This window comes from Rhinolophus ferrumequinum, chromosome 19, assembly GCF_004115265.2.
Source record: "Rhinolophus ferrumequinum isolate MPI-CBG mRhiFer1 chromosome 19, mRhiFer1_v1.p, whole genome shotgun sequence".
NCBI classification, from domain to species: domain Eukaryota; kingdom Metazoa; phylum Chordata; class Mammalia; order Chiroptera; family Rhinolophidae; genus Rhinolophus; species Rhinolophus ferrumequinum.
Window position 1 is genome coordinate 26,217,099 of NC_046302.1, and position 22,729 is coordinate 26,239,827.

The 22,729-nt window shown below is 33.8% G+C and overlaps 2 protein-coding genes across 3 annotated transcripts in view; one reads left to right on the top strand and one right to left on the bottom strand.

The window, feature by feature from the left end:
- DSC1 (desmocollin 1) overlaps positions 1-22,729 on the bottom strand; it is a 309,329-nt gene that overhangs the window by 146,468 nt on the left and 140,132 nt on the right. The gene's annotated exons all lie outside the window — the stretch shown is intronic.
- Positions 2,115-22,729, top strand: part of DSG1 (desmoglein 1) — a 38,477-nt gene continuing 17,862 nt past the window's right edge. The window contains exons 1-10 of one of the 2 annotated variants that reach the window (XM_033087306.1): positions 2,115-2,380; positions 2,965-3,097; positions 11,879-11,914; positions 12,179-12,310; positions 13,492-13,647; positions 15,282-15,426; positions 17,637-17,803; positions 19,490-19,624; positions 19,915-20,100; positions 22,253-22,512. In XM_033087306.1, the coding sequence (XP_032943197.1) occupies positions 3,050-3,097; positions 11,879-11,914; positions 12,179-12,310; positions 13,492-13,647; positions 15,282-15,426; positions 17,637-17,803; positions 19,490-19,624; positions 19,915-20,100; positions 22,253-22,512 (1,265 nt within the window). In that variant the 5' untranslated portion in view covers positions 2,115-2,380; positions 2,965-3,049. Of the gene's footprint in view, positions 2,381-2,466; positions 3,098-11,878; positions 11,915-12,178; positions 12,311-13,491; positions 13,648-15,281; positions 15,427-17,636; positions 17,804-19,489; positions 19,625-19,914; positions 20,101-22,252; positions 22,513-22,729 lie in introns of both variants that reach the window. The other variant, XM_033087305.1, reaches the window with a different exon arrangement.

A 22,729-nucleotide genomic window follows, 5' to 3' on the forward strand; every position in this document is an offset into this window, starting at 1 on the left:
TATTTTTTAAACAATTTGTAGAGCTTATTAGGGTAATTTAGACACACTCATGAAACCAGAGGTTTACATGTAACATAAAAGCATATTCCAAAGGGTTTCTATGAAATGTATGAGTCTATGCTATGGGTGCTATGCAAGTGAAGGAGAATAGAATAGTCAGTTACTTTAATTAGACTTAATCCAGATCAGTAAAATCCATCACCTTTCATGAAAGATGCTGATTGTTTTTTTCTTTCAAGAGGATATTACAGTATCCCCAGCTGTGAACAGATACAGAAACGTAGACACGTGGGATGATATTCTAGAGTTTGCAGAGCCTTATGAAGGACAGGAACATCCTTTTCCCAGAAAAATCTTGATCCCTGTGAGAAAATCTATTAGTTTACCAGGGAAATTCCAACCAGAAAAATCACCCCAAATTTCATAAAATTTCCATGAAATGAGAACTGTTGGTATGCACGTGGAGTTACATTTTTAATAAACAATGCTCAGAGTAGAAACAGGGCATGAGACCAGCCTGAAGGAGCAAACTTGTGTAGCACAGGTATGTGACAGTGTAGTGTGAACTTACAGATAAGGTGGCTGGGAAATGTGAATATGGAAATTCACAATATGGAGGGGTTTGTGTTGCCTATCTTTTAAAGTATCCTAACTCACTAGCATTGGGAAATAGGATCAGTAAAGAGTCAGGAAAAAGGATTGGACCAACAGAGATAATAGGAGTACATAAAGAAAAGGGAACCAAAAGGTGCTGATTGGAAACTGGAGCAAAGCTAGAATTCCCTCAATTGAGAAAAGGAATTGAATTTATAAAGAATAGAAAAAGTTAAAGCACAGAATGAGATAGAAGAGAAAAGCACTGTGCAATACCACTGGCCGCATGTGGTTATTTAAATTTAAATTAATTAAAATCAAAAAAAGTTAAAAATTCAGTTCTCTAATCATGGCAGCCACATTTCAAATGCTCAATAGCCACATACGGTTAGTGGCTATAATATTGGATAGCACGGATAGAGAACATTTCCACATTCCACAACGCTGCACTGAGAACATTAAAATGAGTAGGCAAGAGAAAACAGCAGGGAAAGAGGTAAAGGAGGAGGAGAGGTGATTCATCAACTCCCTTTCCCACTTGTGTTTAACGTCACTAGTTCTCATGTGATGGTCAAGATAGCCACTGCTCTACAACCTTGGGGTTCAGCCACACCTCCGCTCAGAAAGGTGCTAGAGAGGTGGCTGCCTTATACATGCTCTAGTCGGTTGGGATTGTTGGAGCAGGACGTTGAATTGGGGTGGAGCCAAGGTTGGGCTTGGGGGAGAGTCATTAAATGGGTGACGAGGGCCTGTGCACACCCTAGTGCCATGCCCAGAATTCAAAGTGGATAAAGCACTCACTTGCCACTGGAAAGATGCAAGAGTAGATTTTTTCCTTCTCTGGTGTCCAGTGAGTCTTCAGTCATTCATGGTCATACAATCTTACTACGAATATATTATTCAGATTAAGTCATAGGTCAACACTCTCTATTTTACTCAACCAATGAGAAATTTGGCCTGACCATCTTATTTCATTTTATTTATTCATATCAGCCGGTTCCTACTATACACATTCATATTCACTGCAAGTAAATATAGGAAGCCTACCTCCTTACCTCCACGATGAATAGTATGGAATTTTAAACCGCTGTTGAGTAGCCAGCCCTCTTTGCCACACACCCACAGTGAAATGAAAGCATTCCGTAGAAGCTCTGCCCTCAGAGATATCCTTCCTTTTTGGGATATTTTTGGCAACTTTTTGGCCATAATCAACTTCTTATCCAATAGGTCTTTTGTTTCAAAATGCCATTTCAAACTCCATAGTCTTCCTGCCACTCATTATATTTACTCTAGACATTGCGAGGTGAAGACAGCATATCCCAAGAACACTAGCAAATGATGCCTTGTAAGAGTCACTAATTATTTTCACAAACCTCAGGGCTGCTCAGTTTCCCATTTGCATGTGTGGGCAGCAGTTTCTTCAATGTATTCCCCATGTTCTAATTGGCTCACTATACAGATTCTTGGCTCTGTGCTTGGGAATCATCGCTGACTTTTAACCCACCTCACCTGAAGAGTAGCTTTCTGTGTTCCATTAGTATTTCAGGCACTGATTCTCATTTTTATAAATTAGCAACAGGATTTTAATTGGAGATTTGGATTGTTTCCTTTTAATCGGACTTAGCGACATTAAAAAAAAATTACTGCACTTGAAAAGGGCAGAACTTTAAAGAGAGAAAATTAGTTGGGGAAGAGAAGATATTCATTTAGAGAAAACAATAGAGACTTCCTCAGACTTAGACTGGTCACTTAAAGGGAACTGTGACATGCAGAGGACCTTATAATTGTAAGTATCATAGTTTTGCTTGTTTGAATTAATACTTTTTTAAAAATCCTCATTCTTAACATTGGCAAATTTTCTGTCTCTCAAAGGACACTTTGAAAATGACAATTTCCTAACATCCACTGAAATGGAAAGTTTATAATTTTCTACTGTGACCTGAGTGTCTGGCTATGAGCATAGGCCGGATAATCCTCTGAATAATATGAGCATCCAGACTACACTTGCCTTTTTAATATGCAAAGAAGTTAAACAACCTGTGAATAAAGCACAGGGTGAAAAGCCCTTATCAATTGTATAATTCTCCATACTTCTGATCTTTTTAAACACCTGCCACTAAAAACCTTCAGAAAAGGAGTAAATCTTCCATGCCCTACAGAGAGTTACCTTTCAGCTGGAAGCAGGGTGTGTCCCTAAGCTTTTACCTGGGAGCAATGATGATCTTGTCAAGCATTTTAGTGAGACCAGCCCAAGTTTTTAGGGTGGGGATCTAGACTGGTTATACGTACCTTCGGTCCTTCTCCCAGAGAAGGCAGAAACACCTCAAAGCCTGCATGTAAGAACATCTACTGAGAAATTATTTTAATCAGACACCAGCTGAGTGGGGGAAAGAAAAAGAACAGAGAAGAACAAACAACACTCCCTTGGTCCTGGATGTAAGAGAACCCAGCAGCGATGAAGTGGCACTTCTTTATAACAGCTGCAGTGCTGTTCATTTTTCTGGTAAGTGGATTCTGTTGAAAATCCTCCACGATCATTCTCGTTGTAAAGTGAGAACATTTTAGAAAATGTCATTTCTTGTTATTTCTAATCTAAACCCATTAAAAGTTTATGTTAATGACGAGGTAATTTTTATGAACTACATGTTTAAATAGTGTTTCTCTCTTTAATTGAAGACTCAAGATCATATTAAGGCATAAGTGTCAACTCATCATATCACATCTGTGAAATCGAAGTCATTGTTAAGTCATGCTGGGAAAAGATTGAATATGAAAAAGTCATATCACTATTTAATAGCACTTTGCTGTTCAGATTCCCTTTTGCAGGTGGGCTTTTAAAGTAATATTACAGGTGTGTCCTGATTTTTTTAACCTAAATATTTTTTTTCATTCTTTTGGTATCTTTGCTGGTAGGTTCACTGTAGTTTTTAAAATATACAAATAGGATCCCTAAAATTAAAATCACAGCAGTTTGTGATTGGCCTCACTATCCAAATAATCTCATTGTTTTCTTATGTGGTTGGGATCCACTAATACGGAAAGCCCCGCACTGCTAAACTATGATTTTATTTAAAATGATATTTTTTTATTTAAAAAAATGGCAGTATGGGAGATTTATAAATAACATAGTAGGTGAAGGAATGGCTATAATTAAAAAGTAAGTATAATTATTACAATACTCGTCCTTACTAATGGAAAATCAGTGATGACTGATATGCAAGTTGTACGTTGATGTCAGACAAATGTAATGAAATGTTTTATCATTGTCCCCCTTACACGTTATTAGTTCTCTTTTTAGAGATAAAACTAAGTGCAGCGCCAATGTGTTGCATCAATTTCACTTATGTCAAAAATATTAAAATTGTAGTCTCACAGTAAGGTTAATATAATCCAAAGAGACAAATGCCAGTTAAATCACGATCCAATTTGGCAGGATATAGTGCTGTGGTTCATATTTGTTTCTACTTGCTTAATTTTGGAACTGGATTGTTGGGTTTCTATAATAACAACTTAGATCTTTGATATGTGGTATGTTGGTTAGTTTGAATTCAGTTTATTAATTAAGAGAGGTCATTACCAGTGGATTTACTTATAAATGAGCATCATATAAGCTGGTAGCTTTAGTTCCAAGCTACCCTTTAAACATGAGCCCTATTCCATGGACTTTTTAATGGGTCTTTAGGATCAATTGATATTATAACTTGCGATGTGGCAGGGATTAATAAGCATTATACAGTATGTCATCTGAACATAAGAGTATTTGTCTGTCATGAAATAAACAAACACTTTTATTTTTAATTTCATATAAAGTTGATGCATTAAAGCTTATTTTAGTTACAATTGATTAAAGTTCATTCTGATGCTTACGTATTTTCACTGAATCTATAGGATACCTTATTTCATTATTTTTATGATTATTTTTAATTAATTACATCCTATACAATCCCTTTAATCAGCCACTTTCTAATTAGTCATTCTTTAGTAAAATGTATCTTTTTATCAAAATCATGTATGCTTATTGCACTTTCTCTCTCTTTGTAGAGAGGTTTCTGGGCATTTGTATTTTATTTTCTGTTTTTGGATAGGTTTTGTTTTGTGTGGATTGTTTGTTTGTTGCCATATTTTACTTTCGAATCAATAACAAGTTTCTCATATGCCTTATGAAAATTATGTCTCAAAGAATTTGTTCTATGATTAAAATGTTTCATTTTTACATTATCATAACTTTTTTTATAAAACATTTCACTTTTTAAGGTTTGGAAAATCATAATTTATTTTTACTCCTGATTTTACCAGATGATTTGGATAAATGTCCTTTGGAGTTATGCAGTCTATTTGTGCTTTAAAATACTATTTTTTTCTGAAAATTAACCACCACGATAGCAAATTATTCCACTTACCTTTCTGCTATCCTCACTGTGAATGTTTACTTTCACCAAACAAACAAACAAACCCATGTAAAGTCTTTAGATTCTCTGCCCAAAGTCGATATAAGTGAAAATGTATAGTAGGGAGCATATTTGGACAATTCTTAAAGGTCAAAAAGACCTTTAAGATACTTAAACTGGTAGTATCTTTAAGGTAAATCCATTTGGGAGCTGGGTGGCCATCTATTTGTATGTTGTATAGTCTGCTCAATATATCTGAAGGTTTTAGACCTTGTTCAAATTCGAGGCCCAGATTGGGGAGAATAAAGATGAAGAACCTGCTCTCACAGAGACCAAGATTGCCACATGACTATTCCATTATTTAGACAAGTCTCCTGGACAGACACTAGCTTACACCTGTTATAACACAGCAAGCCAAATAAATGTTACTGATTCTGCATTTATTTTTCTTTGTTTTTATTTTCATGAAATTAGTGTAAGGGGGGGAGGTACAACAGAGAACGATGTTATCTATGCATTCGATATCAGAAATCTCTGAGAATGGTTGTAGCAGTGGTATAAGGAATGGCATGGTCACTATGGGAAAGCAAAATAGAACCAGGAGAATTTTTATAGTTGCAATGATTTCTAATAATTACTTGCAATTTTGTCAGGTCCAACTAGTCAACTTAAATCAGTACAATAAATCTCAAGGTGTCTTTTCTATCTAGGCCAACTTTTACAGCAAAGAACTCATATAAACCTATCTTTATCTAGTACCAAGAATGATCCAATTTCTTTAGTTCATTACATCAGTCTAGCTTCCTCTCATTCCATATTTTCTTTAAAAAAATAAAAACAAACAAACCCCTCTGACCACCTGATAAAGTAACTCCACAGTTTGAACTTAACTGAAATTATTTGGTATATAAGCAAACATTTGTCAGAGTATTTTCTCAGCATTCAAGCTAAAATACACAGAAAATAATATATACTTTATTACATAGTCCATCAAATTATTTGAACCAAACATCTTAAATTCTCATAATTGGGTCCACTAATGCCTGAAGCAAGGGAAGGACTAACAAACTACTATAGGCTAAACAGAAGACAAGCGAAAGAAGGGATTCTGTATGCTTTCTTGAGAACCTGTTATAGTAATATAGATTATAAATATTATAATTTCAGTAAAATATTCTATAGAAAATGGAAGCAGTATTTCCATTCCCCTGGTCAGTAAAATTTATAAATTGTATTTAAGCAAAGTCATTTCCCTTTATATGGTGTTGTTAACTGCATATTTCACTACAGATTTAGAACCAGCATCTTCTTTTACTCTAATTAAAATAGAGAGTACAAATTGATCATCATTAAATTAATTTTAGTTGCCGCAGAGTAAAATCATTTTGCCATGCCAGATTTAGATATAGAAAAACCTACAGCACTGGGAAATGCTGTCTTGCTCAATCTGAAAGCTTGGCCCCTGAGGGACAAGATTCACCTATTTAACAAGGCTCATGAATTTAGAAAAATCACACCCTTGTCTATACACAAAGCCCTTCATTTCTGATAACTCTTTCTTCACTATACATTCTTCGAGGCCATTGTTGCTGAATATCCCCATGTCCTAACAGCATTGCCTAACATATAAGCAGCAGGCATGCTCGGCATTGCAGCAAATCTTACTGTGCTCCCATCAATGAGGTAACACTTTTACAGAGTGCTGGGTCATACCACCCTTGCTGGTTATGTTTTGCATGCAAATTCCTTTAATGGACTTAAGCAGGTCAAAGTAGTTTAAATGCCATTGGCTGCTGATCTATGCCCCTATGAGAACCGGTCTATGAAAAAAGAGTCTTTTACACTTATCTAAAGAAAAACCACATCCCTACAAATCAATGGTTGCCTGTTGCTCATAAAATACTTGACTATAAGTTATGTGAGGGCAGGTTCTGTGTCTCATTTACTTGTATCCATCATAGTGCTTTGTACCGGTGCAAAATTACTCAACAAATGTCTAATCACACAAAGTAGAAGCATCAGAAAAGGATTTTTGGATAGTTTATATTTGTCTTCCCCCACACATTCCAAAAATTGTCAAGGTATTAAACATGAAAATAATCACGTTAAGTCTGCCTAACACTTATTTTTATGGTGTAGTATTACATTTACTTTACATTTCATGTAAGGCTTACCATAATATTTTCAGGGTTTAAGCCCTTTAAAAGGCTTAATCCAGCCTTGGAGCCACACAATACATATTAGGCAGGTATTTGCCAAACAAATAAATCAATCAATGAAAAAAGAAGACAAATCAACCAATCAGGAATTCAACTCCAGACTGATAGCTTTTGTCCAAGTAATATAAAGGAAAGACAAAAAAGGAACTTTTTTAAAAAGAAGCAAATTATTATATTTTAGTTTTGTCTCAAGTTCACCCTTGTGACGTATGTAATAGTTAAATACATTAGAATTTTTTTCTTTTATGTTGCATGTTTTACTTTTTGTAATTAAAGTTTACTGGGGTGACAATTGTTAGTAAAGTTACGTAGGTTGCAGGTGTGCAATTCTGCAATACATCATCTATATATCACATTGTGTGCTCACCACCCAGAGGTGAGTGGTAGATGAGGGTAAAAGGGATCAAATACATTAGAATTTGATGCTTAGCAAAACTGCCAAGTGACTGTGGAAGTTCACCTCAGTTATTAAATGGAAGAGGTTTTCCTTGTAAAAATTATTTATTACTACTTTCAAGACCATTTTTATTATATGCAAAGAAATGTAAAACTCAATATCCAAAGAAAAGAACTAAAAATGAGTATAATTAGAGAATTATTAAAATTAGCATAGAATTTTTTGTCCTGTAGCTTTTCTTTTTTTTTTTTAATATGTGGATTGGCTTCTACAATAAAGAGACAACTCATTGAGGATGCACTTCAAGTGAATTATTCACTGCTTTCTTAGAATTTTTGGATTCCAAAGGGCTTTAGTCTTATATACAGATGAGGACACAGAGGCAAAGAATGGCTAAGTGACTTACCCCAATGTCCAGATCCAGTGGGCAAGATAGCTGAGATGTATTTAATGAATACTCCTGTATTCATCTTGAAATGAATCTCCATCACAGCCTCGAATTTCCAACTTATTTCGGAATCCAAACTACTCTTCTAATTACCAGAGAATAACCTTTCCCTTGCTCTAGGGACGAGGTCCAGATCATTCAGAACAATGTCCTCCTTCCCTTTCCTAATCCATTGATTTTAATCTCCATCCTTCCTCTCTTCCTCACCCTCTGTCTCTAAAGTCCTTTCTTTCCGCGTATTCCCTCCTGCTCTCTCCCTCACATCTTCATCAAGTACTTTCTCAACCTCTCCTGTTTCAAATCAGAACATCCTACTCTCCCCTTTCTCCACCTTCAAAAATCCACGTCTTCCTCTCCCCAAATATCTACTTGGATGCTACATCTAATTCTACTAACACTTCTTTTCCTTATATCACCAAATTTTTCAAAAACGTGGCATCTTTATGTCCTCTTCCCCTCCATCTTATTCCCCAATCCCTGGCCGTCAGGAAGCGCTTATTCCATCCAACTGAAATCATTCTCCTTTCAGTTGAGGTCACAGAAAACCTCAGGATTTCCTCACAACTCACTCTGCTCCGTTTTTCTTTTAATATCATATCCAACACTAGTTTATACCATATGTCTTTCCATTCTCCCTTTCTCTCATATCTGTGACATTGCATTTTATTTTTCTCTTATTTCTTTGGCCACTTCTTTTCTATCTCTTTCTTTGTTTCTTGTTCACTGTCATTGTTCCTAGTCATATAAATGTAGGAATTCCCCTAGTTTCATCCTCAGCCACAGGGTGTTTCTTTGCTGTATTCAATACTTTAGGGATTTCAAATTCTCCCATGATTTCAACCATTCTGTCTGAGCAGATGTCCCTCAGATCTATGTCTCATGCCTGAACTATTGCTCATGGTCTGACACATATTTCAAATCGCTGAACATCTCTACCAGTCATTTCTCTGGCATCTTAAACTTGATATGTTCTAACCTGCTAACTTCTGCTTCTGCCTTGCCCCTGATATTCTTTCCTCTCTTCACTCCCACATCCCATTTGTTCTCAAGCCCTGTCAATTTCAACCGTGTAGTGTCTCTCCCTTGATTTTTCCCAGTCTGTTCCCACTGCCACTGCTCCAGGTCAACTCCTTCTCATCCCTGGACTAATTTGATGCAGAAACTCAACTGCTTGTGGCCTATAATTGCTGCCTTTTCCCGCCACTCCCATCACTGTTGTCGAAATCCACAATTTTATCATGCCTTTCCCATAATCAACAAACTTCAATATTTTCCTACTGTACACAAGGATTTGGTGTTAGAATGGGAAAGGTAACTATATAATTTAGTCAACTCCTGTCGTTTTACGAATGACAAAACTAAAGCTCAGAGAATTTAGGAAGTACATTGAGAGTGTTCTGACTCTACCAAGTGCTCTTTTTATCTCCTTGTTTTGCCTTCGAAAGTCAAAGAGTGACTTTGTTTCAAAGTTTATTCTGGACGCTGAGCAAAAGACAATACGGTTATGTCAACACAACATATTTTTAAGCATACTTGGCAGTTTTTTAATTACTATTCCAATTGAGAGCCTGACACTATGGTGAAACCTACTTGGTCTTCTGCCTAAGTTGGCTCTCATGGGAAAAAGAATGACCCAGCTTCATATGGTTGGAAGGTTAGTCATTTGGCATAGTTCTCCAAAACAAACAGCAGGCACTGACACTTCAGTGTGGTAAGGGAAGTGCAAGACAGATAACACATGAACACACAATTCTGTAGCTATGAAGAAATGGCTTCCAAACAGACAAATAAGGTATCTCCACACCACCATCCCACACCCAGAAATGAGAGGAGTAAGTGCTTATGAGTTCACAAGTAGCAAGAAGTACACATCTGCATTAACATCATTTCAGTTCTGCACCCAACAGGGACTCTATAGTAACCTTCCAGTTACTTGTCCAAACCACTTGGGCCATTTACTTTTCTTTCCTCTTCCTCCAGCATGACTATTATTCTTGTTGTTAGTATCATATATACTAACACAAGGATATACTAACACAAGGATGTCCTGATCACAAGGATAATATGAGATTAGATGAAAATCAAAATTCTTTGAATTCTCAAAGTTGTAATGTCAGTTCTTTGAAGTATATTTTACTTCATAATTAACTTAAAATAGGATATCTTTTACGTTGTTATAAAATCCACACCTCAAGCACAAGATTAGGATGAATTGTATTGGATTGTATTTAGCCATAAATTAATATCCAAACATCAGTTTCCTCAGCTACAAAATGAAGATAATTATAGTATTGACCACAGGTAGTTGTGAAAATTGAATGCATGAGTTTCTCTAAACCTGTTGTCTAATGCTTAGTTATCATTCAGTGAATTGTTACGGTGGTAATGATAATGATTAACATTAAATATATACCATGAGTATATAACTCCTATAATAAAAATATTATCTCTTGAAACTACTCATATTAATCATAAATACATATTTTCTTGAATTATCAATTATAGCAATTTTTAAAAACTATGTACTTGGACACTGAAATTTTATTTTCAATTTAATGGTGAAATTAAAACTATAAAAAGTAATTTATTATATTTTGAAATTACTACTATTAGTATTTTTTAAAATGCAAACTATATTTTTCTTTTATCAGTAATACAGATAAAGCCTGATTGTGATAACAACTTTCATACTTTGCAATTCAGAAAAGGAAATTCAAATAGAAGTTAAAAATGTCTTATGTAGGGAGAAATAACTAAATATTTATACCATATTTAATTAATTCTAAAATTGAAAACTTAATATATTCAAACTAGCCTTCAAACCCACACCTAATTTTTTAGGGAGATATTTTATGTTTTAAGTAGACTGATACATTAAACTTAGCACATTCGTGTCTGTGTTTTTAGAAATGCCTTTGGTTTTTAGAGAAAAATAAGTTAAATTATCCTGATATTACAGTTAAATCATATGTAAAGATCAAGGTCAGAGCTGAAACTAAGCAGAGCTCTTCCTGACTAGCTCACTTACTTAATGCAGGAGGAAGACTAATGGAAGTTGCTTACCCAGCAATTTGTCCCTACACTCCTGCAATTTCTTCTCCTTGCTATGAAAGGATGCATTTATAGCATCTATTTTGTTTAGTTCTAACAATAAAACATCAAACGTGAGCTCATTTTTACAGAGGAAATTATTTGCTTTTCTTTCAGAACATTTTGTTTTCATATTTCAAAGCAGGTGAAAAAATTTATCATCTTAAGATTTTCAAGAATACTAGAAAATCATCCATTTAGAATTGTAATGTGAAGAAGCGAATATTTTGAAGCTTTCAGATACTTTCTGTTTCATATCCTTTCTTCACTCCAAAACTTTTTTTTTTCTATTTCTATCTGTGGCTATTCAGATGCTAAATCTATGGTCAAAACTTTTCATATCATAACTTATTGTTGAACATCACTGAACAGCATCAGAGTATCTCCAGCTCTTCAGGCACAAGATTTTCTAACAGAACCCGTTTCCAACCTTCATAACCACTGGGTTCTAGCTTCAAATGTCCTAGCTCATATGATTACAAGTATCTACATAGGCTAAGAATGAAAAGGTGGTTTAAAAAACAAAAGTAATAATAAGAAGAGCAAATTGAAAAGTAAAAACTGAAAGGAAAGGAATCCTTAGCATCATCATCAGACCTGAGAGATAAACCAGATCCACTTGTTTAGACTGAGAAAATAATTGTAATGACTCAGATTTCTTTGATTTTTTATATGATTTGATAACATGAATTGTAAAATATTTCATTAAATATTAACTTATGTTTATCTTATTTTTTTATAGGTGGTGGTGGAAATTAACAGTGAATTTCGAATCCAGGTAACATATAGTAAATCTATTTCTTAAAATTGAAAACAAAAGAAAATGGTTCGGAAGTAACAACATATCCCCTCCCCAAAAAAGTCATCCTTACAAGTAAAGTTAATGTTATGCTGAAATCAATAGAGTATGAAAATTATCAATTTCCTTAATTAAACATCCTTTCTTCCTGATATTACAATTACTCCCTCCTCCAAATTCTTCAGTGGAATGAATTATGAATAAAAATTAATAGATACAATTACTTTACCCTGCCCACTCAAGGTAAGAGATTATAACACTAAAAATGGCACCATCAAGTGGCATTCAATCAGAAGGCAAAAACGTGAATGGATCAAGTTCGCTGCAGCCTGTCGTGAAGGTGAAGACAACTCAAAGAGGAACCCAATCGCCAAAGTAAGCATCAACTCCAAAACACAAAATTGAAAATCAAAATGGGTGGAGTTAAAGTTTAAATAGAATCTGTCTTTTAAATATTTTATGAATATATCTCACTGAGAAGTTATGATACAGAACTATAGTTATTCAGATGATGAAAATTGAAGCCATTAAAAGGATAAACTAAGAAATTTAGGCACTCAGGTAAACAATTAAACATTGACTCACCTCACTGGTGAAATTACTACATATTAATATGCATTAACCCAAACTCTAGATTTTAAAAATTTAGTGATTTAAATAATAAATTTAACATTCAGCACATTCACAGGAACTGTTTCAATGTGTGCTCTTTCTGCCTCATAAACTATTAGAATTAAATTCCTACTTTTGTCTTGTTTATGAATATTCGATGTACCCTTTCATATTCTTTTTCCTATATTCCTTTGTACACACACACACACATACACACTCAGAAACACATCCATACACACAGATTCACTCAAATACAAAATATATATGTACACACACACATACAAACACACACATTTTCACATAGATATACACAGAGACATTCCCCATACAACAGTTTATTTCAAGAAATGAGTCCTGGTTCCTGTAACCATTTATTTGAAGTGGTTTCCTTGCTTTTCTGCTAATACATTCTCCCCATGTTCAGAATTAAGAGCTTCTACATAGAGTCTGCTATCTCTTGTTGCCTACATAAATCCACTTAGATCTTCTAAAACCACATTTTAAAAAAGTTTTGAATTGGAAGATCAATGTTACGTAATGACAGCATTGGCCAACTCCTTAAGCAGGCAAGGGGTTCCCTGCTCCAGACCTCGTGTAACATACAGCCTGAAAATAATACAATCATATTGTAAATATTGCATGAATTAATGCATGCATGAATGATGATTGCATAGACTTAAATTTATTAGGGTGATATTTTACTTTTTTCTAAGTTGGTAGAAATACATATTGAATTTCTTGTATTACACTGTCAGTTATCGTTGAAAATGCTAGAGCTGTAACTACTCCACTTTCCTAGGAAAATACTTCTCTATTTTCAGAATTTCCCCCAAAACAACAAGGACAGCACATTCAACAATTCTCAAGAAAAACAGCTATCATATATCAAACATAGCAGACTTTATTTACTCCCTGTAATATTTTTATTTATGCTCTTTCTGCAGATTCATTCAGACTGTGCTAAAAACCAGCAAGTTACATACCGCATCTCTGGAGTAGGAATTGATAAACCACCTTATGGAGTCTTCATTATTAATCAAAAAACTGGTGAAATTAACATAACATCCATAGTTGATCGAGAAGTCACACCGTTTTTCATTGTAAGTGGGTGCCATGGCGATATATAGGGTCAGGCCTACATTATTTTTGGAATGTCTTAAGCTCAGATCATACTTGATTTGATTTCAAGAGTCTCGGGATTAGGTACTTTTGGTTGTCTCTTAATTCATGAGCAGCCAATGACCGAAAAGACACACAGAGAAGACTGGAAGACAAAGGCTTGTTTTGCTTAAGTGCAAAACTGCAAAAATGCTAACCTCTGGTCTGGCCCCAAGTGGCAAGCTAAAGTAATTGGAAGGGCAAGTACTCAACTTTTACTTCCTTTACTTAAATTCAGTTGAGTCGCTTTCCTCTCACTCCAATGCAGTGATGATTCTGTAACTACTATGGGAGACTTTTCTGAGTTAACCTACTTTATTATAAATATATATTACTCAAGCTCTCCTGAGCACAGAATGTGCTGTGAAAAGACTTCACTTCCTCAACTGAATCTTAATCTATTCTTTATAGTAGCTGTGACAAAGCTTAAGTATGTTCACTCTTCAAACTCTTCATTTTCCACCTTAAGCAGATGACCTCCTGACGAACTTCATTGAAAGATCCAAAGCCCCTCACAAGCTCCTACAATTAATTCTCTCTCCTCAAGCTCAGAAGTGTTCTACATTAAATCCAAAAGGAAGATAAATTTTCTGTTTTTTTTCCAGTTTATCTCAAGAGATTTCCATTGTCCCATAATTACCTGGTTCTTCGAGAACCTTAGTCTATCAACTTTGCTTTTTCTTGCCTTTTCTGCTTGCTCTGTTGATCGCTTCCATCATGGTCAACACTTGTTAATATTTAACATTAAAAATTAAGAAATAAAATCTTCCTTAATCTTGTAACCTTTTCTATTAAAACCCTATTAATCCATATCCAAAAATACCTTCAAATAGTAATCTATGCGTGCTGTTTTCACTCAGACTGCTTGTCTGTATTCCTCAAACTATTTTAATTCCTTACTCTTCTGTTCTTAATCTATATTCTTGCCTATTTCCCACAATGTTTCCCACCAAAACTCTCTAAATCAGCATGCCAGCCTATTAGCTTTTCTTGAAACACAATGCATTTTTATATGAAATATACCAAATAGATAAAAGTACTTTTTTTACATTATACTTATGTACACTTCTAATAATAATAATATTAATTATGCAAACAACCCATATAACCACCACCTCGCTTATGAATGCTATATTTCTTTGAAACCTCTATGTGACTAATCTTTACCGCAGCCTCAAGCTCCCATTGGTCCCTATTCCTAACTTCAAACAATGCATTTTCTTTATTCTGTTGCTTTCCTTACATGAATCCTTGTGCTTAGAAAACCAGACAATTGCCACCTCTGCCTGTTGAAATTCTCTTTCAAAGTCCATCTCAATCATTACGTCCTCCTATGAAGTCACAGTATTTTTTTTGTTCTTCCTTTTGTAACTGATCATGTTATCTTTTCTCAAATGGTATTTTGAATTTGTTTTTGCCTCCACTTATTGATTATAAGCAGTGCTTGTACTTACACTCTAGTAGGAAATAAATGTCTTATTTTTCTTTTAGTTACCCACAGTACCTAGTATAGTACTCAAAAAGTAAGAACTTAACATGTGTTGCACCATCTAATTATTCCTCTTTTCTCTCTTAGATCTATTGCCAGGCTCTGAATTCACAGGGCCAAGACTTAGAGAGGCCTCTTGAGCTCAGAGTCAGGGTTTTGGATATAAATGACAACCCTCCAGTATTTTCTATGACTACTTTTCTAGGACAAATAGAAGAAAATTCTAACGCAAGTAAGTATTCAACTTTAAGTAAACAAGAATATTCTGGTTTCCAGATCATTCTGAACAGCCAGGCAACTAGAGGCTAAACTATGTCAATATACTACATCCCAAATGTGAGAGATAATCATAGAAAAGCATGCAAAAGAGAAATGTGTGAGGAATTCTCCATAATGGCTTTCCCTTCAACTGTGGAAGCAGCTCCAATCCATCATACACAAGGAGCAACGCCAATGCAATGAAAAGAATTTTCTTGTGTAACTCATACACCAGCTCTGTAGTGGATTCCTAAGGAGAAATTCCAAAAGGACTTTGCACAGTGGTGGCAGGGGCAGTGCGAGCATTTAGCCTTTCCGCCGGATGGCTTTGAAGGGCAATCTTACCCACTTCTGTTCATACTGCTTTTTTCTTCTTTTTTCAATTTTGTGTTAATTAAAGTTTATTGGGGTGACAATTATTAGTAAATTTACTTAAAGTCACTCATAGAAATCACTTCCAGGCAATCTGTTTTGTGGCCATAATCTTCAAGAGCTTTTGTTGACAGCAAATAAATGCAAAACAATAGTTTCCCTTTCTTATATACGATTTAATAAATATAGGTTTTGTTTGCTTTTTAGTCAAGTCACTGATTTTATATATTTCAAATGTTTATAAACCTAATCCTTTGGCCCACCATGCACTTTTAAAGCTGATTGTCTCGTGGTGCTAGTTGAGGGGCACTAGAAACCTATAACTAGATAGAGTGTTTACCTGAAAGAGCTTCGACAATTTAAAGGAGTAATGGTCTCCTTATGGATTACTGCAAATGGCAACATTTTAACTGCCAAATATTCAGTCACTGGAAGTGATAGTATATTAGCTGCTTAGCACACTATTGAAAATTGTCCTAAATATATTAAAAACAGCAGAGATCATTTTTTTATTTGAATTCAAAACTTCAACTTACCATGGTTACTTTCAATCTTTAAGTGGTATAATTTCTTATAAATTCAAAAAATCCTTATATTTTACTTTTCTTCATTAAAATACTATACCTATATTTTGACCTTTTAAAAATATCATTCTAAAAATGTTTTCTGAAAATATTCACACAATATGAAAAGTGAAAATGGAATAGAAATTTGTTGATTTTTTTCTCTTCAGAGGCAAGCACTATCATTAGTTACTTAGGTACATATGTTCTTAATTATATAAACATATATAAACATGTCTTTGGAAATAAATGGGACCCTTTTCTACATGCTAATCCACAATGTGGACTTTTATTTAAATATGTTTTTCACATATTTCCATCTTAGGAAATATAGATTTTTTTTCATTCCTCTTAACAGTTGTATCAGATTCTTTGTATGGATGTACCATAATTAATTAATTAATTGCCTATTGAGAACTTTTTTGAAGTGGTGCTGAAATAAATACACAGTGAGAGAGATAGTGAAGGAGGGAGAGAGAGAGAGATGGGAGATACTCTGGTGCATTTGTGGCTATAAGACACAAATTGTGCTTAAAATAGTTTGAGTGTAGAGGGAAATTCTTGTTTATGAATATTGGCTGCTTTTCACATTCTCTAGCGTCCTTTATCAAAACTGCTTATAAGATAAATGGAAAGGATGAGGGATAGGACAAAGTATGTAGTTAAACAAGCATTTCTCTAAACTTACTAATTACCTAGCACTTCAGTAGGAGTCATACAAAACACAACGGTAATATATATATTTATTGTGTGTGCACTATTCAGTATGAACGCTACATAATTTTCTCTCATTAAGCTGTTTAATTCTCTCATGAACTCAATGAGGACAGTACTATTATCATCCCCTCACAGACATGAAAACTGAGGCCAAGATCATGTAGAAAGTGCTATAATTGGGAAAGAGTTGGTCTGGCCTTAAATTCATTTTGTTTAAACACAGCAGCCTTAAAAAAAAACAGAGAGAGAGAGAGAGAATTATACTAGAATAAGAAATGGAAAGGCAGAATAAAACGTTTGTTTGTTTTTTATCAGCAACATCTAGGTTCTTGGTAAAATGTGATCTTTTTGTCAATGCAAAGGTAGAGAAAGTAGCTAAGATATTAGTATGTTGAAGAAGTAGAAAGAAAAACGGTAGAGAGCACATCATAATGAGACCAACTAACCTTAATACTTCGTTGGAAAAGCAACAAACTATACTATAACAAAAATGAAAACTGTCCACTTGCAATCAATATTCCTTGATTTCTAGATACCCTGGTGATGAGACTCAATGCTACTGATGCAGATGAACCAAATAATTTGAACTCAAAAATAGCCTTCAAGATCACAAGCCAAGAACCTTCTGATTCACCCATGTTTATTATCAACAGATACACTGGAGAAATCCGAACAATGAATAATTTTTTAGACAGAGAGGTAATTTCTTTTTCTGTGAATGTGTTTGTTGTTAGTCTTATAGGAACTGATTTTAAAAGTAGGACAACCTAAGAAAGAAAAAGAAGAAGGAAACAATCTTTAAAAATTTTAATTACATAGCCTTTTCACATAATGGTAATGATGTAAGAACTCTTTAAAATGAAAAAATGGGGATTTCTTCAATACATTTTATACTGTCATTTTTCCTTTTTTTACTTCAGATTTGCCTCAGATTAAGAAAACTATATTCTGAGAGTACATAAAAATATGCATAAGGGAGAGGCAAAAGCTTCATTTTTTAAAAATGAGTTTTTTACTGAAACAAATTTAAGAAACATTTGCTATTATATCCTCCATCTTGGTGAGTCACAATGCATGTGAACATGGTAGAAGCTCCAAAAATTTGTACTGGCTAAGAAACTTGTTTATCATTCTTTAACCCAGTGTATCCTAAGCTCATTTGACAATAGATATCTTTTTTCTTCCTTTGTCGCACCTACTGACAGCCCACTGATTATTTTGGGAAATGAATTACAGGATCAGAATGATAGATAGAAATTCAGTAACATCCTCATCAATCTTTTCATTTACAAATAAGAACGTAGTGATTGTTAGCAAATTAGAATCAGCATTACATGGTTTCTATCCTGACATGTGGTCCCACAATTTAATTTAAAAATATTATATTTTTCATTATTTTTTAATATTGATAGAATATAGCTAACCTGTATGTATTTTAGGGATATAAGAAAGTTTTATTTTCTAATTGATACTGAATTAAATTTTCTTTTAATCATGATAGTTATTTAAAAATGACAGTCTCCCCGTTAATGATTCCTATGGAGGTCTAGGATAAATCAGATTATTTTTACATTTTTTAATGATTCAACTGTCATCAGTTTCCAGGTTACCTATATCGTTTTTTTGTCTGTTTGAAAATTACCACCAGAGGAAATTGACTAGTTAGCTCTTTCTCAAGCTTTCTTAAAGAACTCAGTGAAATTCCTTTAATGTCAAAAAAGTTTTAATGGTGAAGAGCTCTAGAAAGTAAAAGAACTCTGCAGTCACTGGGAAACCACCCAACATTCTTAACCTGGGGTCCATGGAGAGACCTCAAGATGTCTTTAACTATGAATCCTCTAAGATTATACCTACAATTTTGAATGAGGATGCAAGTATGCATTTGTCTGGGAAAAGATTCATAGCTTTTACCAGCTTCTAAAAATTTAAGCACGATTTAGTAGAATCAAAGATAGATCATCAATAATTCCACTGCCACAACCATTTGCTATCTCTTTATTCTTTTTGTGCATTTAGGGCTGATTACTTAAGTTATAGAATTTTCATGCCAAAATCCCTGGTAAACCTTAATCTCTCTCCTCCTGATCATTTTGATGTGATTTACCCTTTATATATGTTTTCAAATCCTGAGCATATGATAATGAATGAGGCCTTTACAGAAAGTTGCTTCTTTTAAGAGGCTGGATAAGCGCTTTGGGGACTAGAAGTGGTGACTTCCATATTGATTCAGGTGATCTTTGTGGCTTTTCAATCATCTGTGTTACCCCTATTTCCACCATAAATTTATGTAAATATTCAGCCAACATTTTAAAAGAACTTTGCATCAGACAGAATAAGGACTGTCTATGTGAACTGTGATATTGTTTGTAATGTGTATTTTTTTAGCAATATAGCCAGTATTCTCTTGCTGTAAGAGGCTCAGACCGAGATGGCGGGTCAGATGGTCTGTCAGCAGACTGTGATTGCAGTATTAAAATCCTTGATGTCAATGATAACATCCCATACACGGAACTGCCTACAGTAAGTATTTGTCTTTGAAATTAATAACTTTAAATTCATCACATTCTAAAGCTTGTTTAAACAATTCTACTTACAGATGTATATGTTATCATTAGTCACATACAACCCACACTTTATCTTGTGCTTGTTTGTACAATGCATAAGGAAAAAATATTTGAACAATGAAAAGTGAGATTATAAACAAATCTCTTTTCTAAACAATGAATAACTATAAGCATTCAGTATAAGTCTAGTATAGTTCTTCTCTCACTCACACAGTTTGTTAAGATTTTCTTACTTCTTTTTTTCAGTATTCCGTAACTATTGATGAAAATGCTCTATATTCAGACTTGCTCCAGATTAGAGTAATTGATTTGGATGAACAGTACTCAGCTAACTGGATGGCAGTAATCTTCTTTATCTCTGGAAATGAGGGAAATTGGTTTGACATACAAATGAATGAAAGAACAAATGTGGGGATTTTAAGAGTTATTAAGGTATGATATAATTATCCTAAATATTGTTGTTTCCTTGGTCTTTTTCAAAATGTCAATCTCAAAATGATGTTAACATTTCACAAACTTAAGTAGGTGAAAGAATAAAAATTACTGTTCTTCAAAATGATATATGATATGGAGTTTTTCTGCTTATATCATTTCATGAAAACAGGCATTGAATTTTAATTTGAAACTCTTTTCTATCAATACAGAACTCCCTCACAGATCATCTGAGTTGAAAGAATTTTTAAACATGAATCTTATTGTATGCTTGCAACACAGTATGATTGGTACTTAAGGTTTTGTTTTAGATGTTTGAAGAATATTTTTTAAAGCAAATTTAACATGGCTTTTAAAAAATGTGTCCATGTCAACATTGTAGGTCAAATATTATTCACTAAAAATATTCATCACATAAACTGAAAGTTCTTTATTCCTCCAATGTGTTTTGTATAAAATTAGGGTTAAATTACTGTAACTGCAGAATTATTACATTCCCATCTCACCGTGGCTGCTGACCAAAGTTTATTACGTGTATTACATAAATACACTACATATTTGGACCAAGTCAATAGAGTTCTCCTGTGTCCCCCTAATATTAATGATCTACCACATTCACCTGCAGTAGAATTTCCCCTGAGATGTGAGGGGAAAAAATGTCTGAGTCTTAGGGAGCTAACATTGAAGGATTCACCCTGTGCTGCAAGATGTAAATTTAGTCTATTTTTTAAATTTGCAAAAGCCTTACATGGATTGTACGTGATGCATGCAATATGTATTTTCATAGTAAAATTAATCTCTTTTTAAGTATTTCTTTCCTTCAGATTAGCCCTAGGAAATAGGAATTCTGTCCCCATAAGAATGTATGACCATTTGTCTCATGTCTTTGTAAAGTGTCCTATAGCTTCCATTTACTGAAGCCATGTGAACACACTTTATTCCTCACAGCATCCCTATTAATTAGGTTATATGCCCATATTGCAGGTAAACACATTGAGGTCAGAGAGAGGATGTAACCTGCTTAAGTTCTCGTAGCTAGCAAATGGAACAACTGACATTCAACCCTACATTTCTCTAGCTATTAAGCCAATATTCTTTCCACTGTACTACCTAGGATTCCATGCTTGGGAAACTGAGTCCTAATCTATTTCACCACAAACTACTATATTACTTTAGAAAATTAATCAATCTATCCTCAATATCTCTCTCTGTAAAATGGGAATGATGTTGATTTTCCTCCCAGATATACATTAGTTCCTTTGTTATGATTATATGTATGTAATACATACATGTGTTTGTGTGTAGTGCATATGTGTACATGATTTTATAGACATTCTTGGAATTGCAAATAAAGTCAACATTAGAGCAAAGATTGAAATTTTTAGCTAAGTGGAGAATTCAATGTATGAACTCATGGTCATCTAAATTACTCTATGTTAGTGCTCCCTTCGGCAGCACATATACTAAATTACTCTATGTGAAAATTTAGAAAAATGTATTTGGTATGGGCATAATGAATAGTTATTTGTGGATTTTACGAATAGTGGACATTGACACCATCTTTTATAATGAAATGACTACTTGATTATTTTACAAGATAAAATTTTTTACCAGAATATGTTGAAAAAAATTAAGGATTTCTTTTTGTTATTTATATACTACATTCTAATACCTGACCTATTCAAAGAAGTCATATTTACAGAAGTAAAATTTCTTCTAAATAGTTCTTTATGGATAAAATCAGTCAAAAGATTGAACCTACAAATGTATCTGGCCCATACTTTATATAAACAGAGCTACTTTCTAAAAAACATGACATGATAGAAGCTAACGTAAACTGTCTTTGTACTACAAAATGCAAGGATTGACTATCTATATTATTTTAAGTTTTTAATTTGGTGGACAACTAGATCTCATGTCATGCATTTTCAACTTTTTCAACAAAAGATCTAGGACAATTAGATTTTTTCATACTATATTTTTATGTCTTTGTATTGAATTAAAGATAAAGTAATAATAGATCGTGTATATGTATTTATATTTAATTAAACAAAGAGGTATAAGAATTTTTTTGCCTGTTATCAAAGGATTTATCTTTCTTCTGGAATTGTTTTCTTCTTGGAGTAAAACTATTTCACTCTGTATTTCCTAGCCTCTAGATTATGAAGAGATGAAGAATCTGCAACTTAGTATTGGTGTTAAAAATAAAGCTGAATTTCATCATTCAATTATGTCTCAATATCAAGTCACGGCGAGTGCAATCTCCGTGGCTGTGTCAAATGTAATTGAAGGTCCAGTGTTCCGTCCAGGTTCAAAGACATTTGTAGTAACTAGTAATATGGGACAAAATTATAAAGTGGGAGAATTTAAAGCTACTGATCAGGACACAGGTGGTGCTTCAACAACTGTTAGGTAAGACTGACATTTTCTAACTAATTTTTGCCACATATTGAACTTAAGTACATATGTTCTTTTTAGAAATTTTAAGTATCTGAATTAAAATATTTTTCATTATTTTTGAAGCTATCGTTTAATCATAAAAAGTACTAACTACTGAATTGTTACTTAGAGTGCTTAAGAAAACATAAAATTGTGCAAAACGTAAAGATGTAAAATGTGAAAATATTGT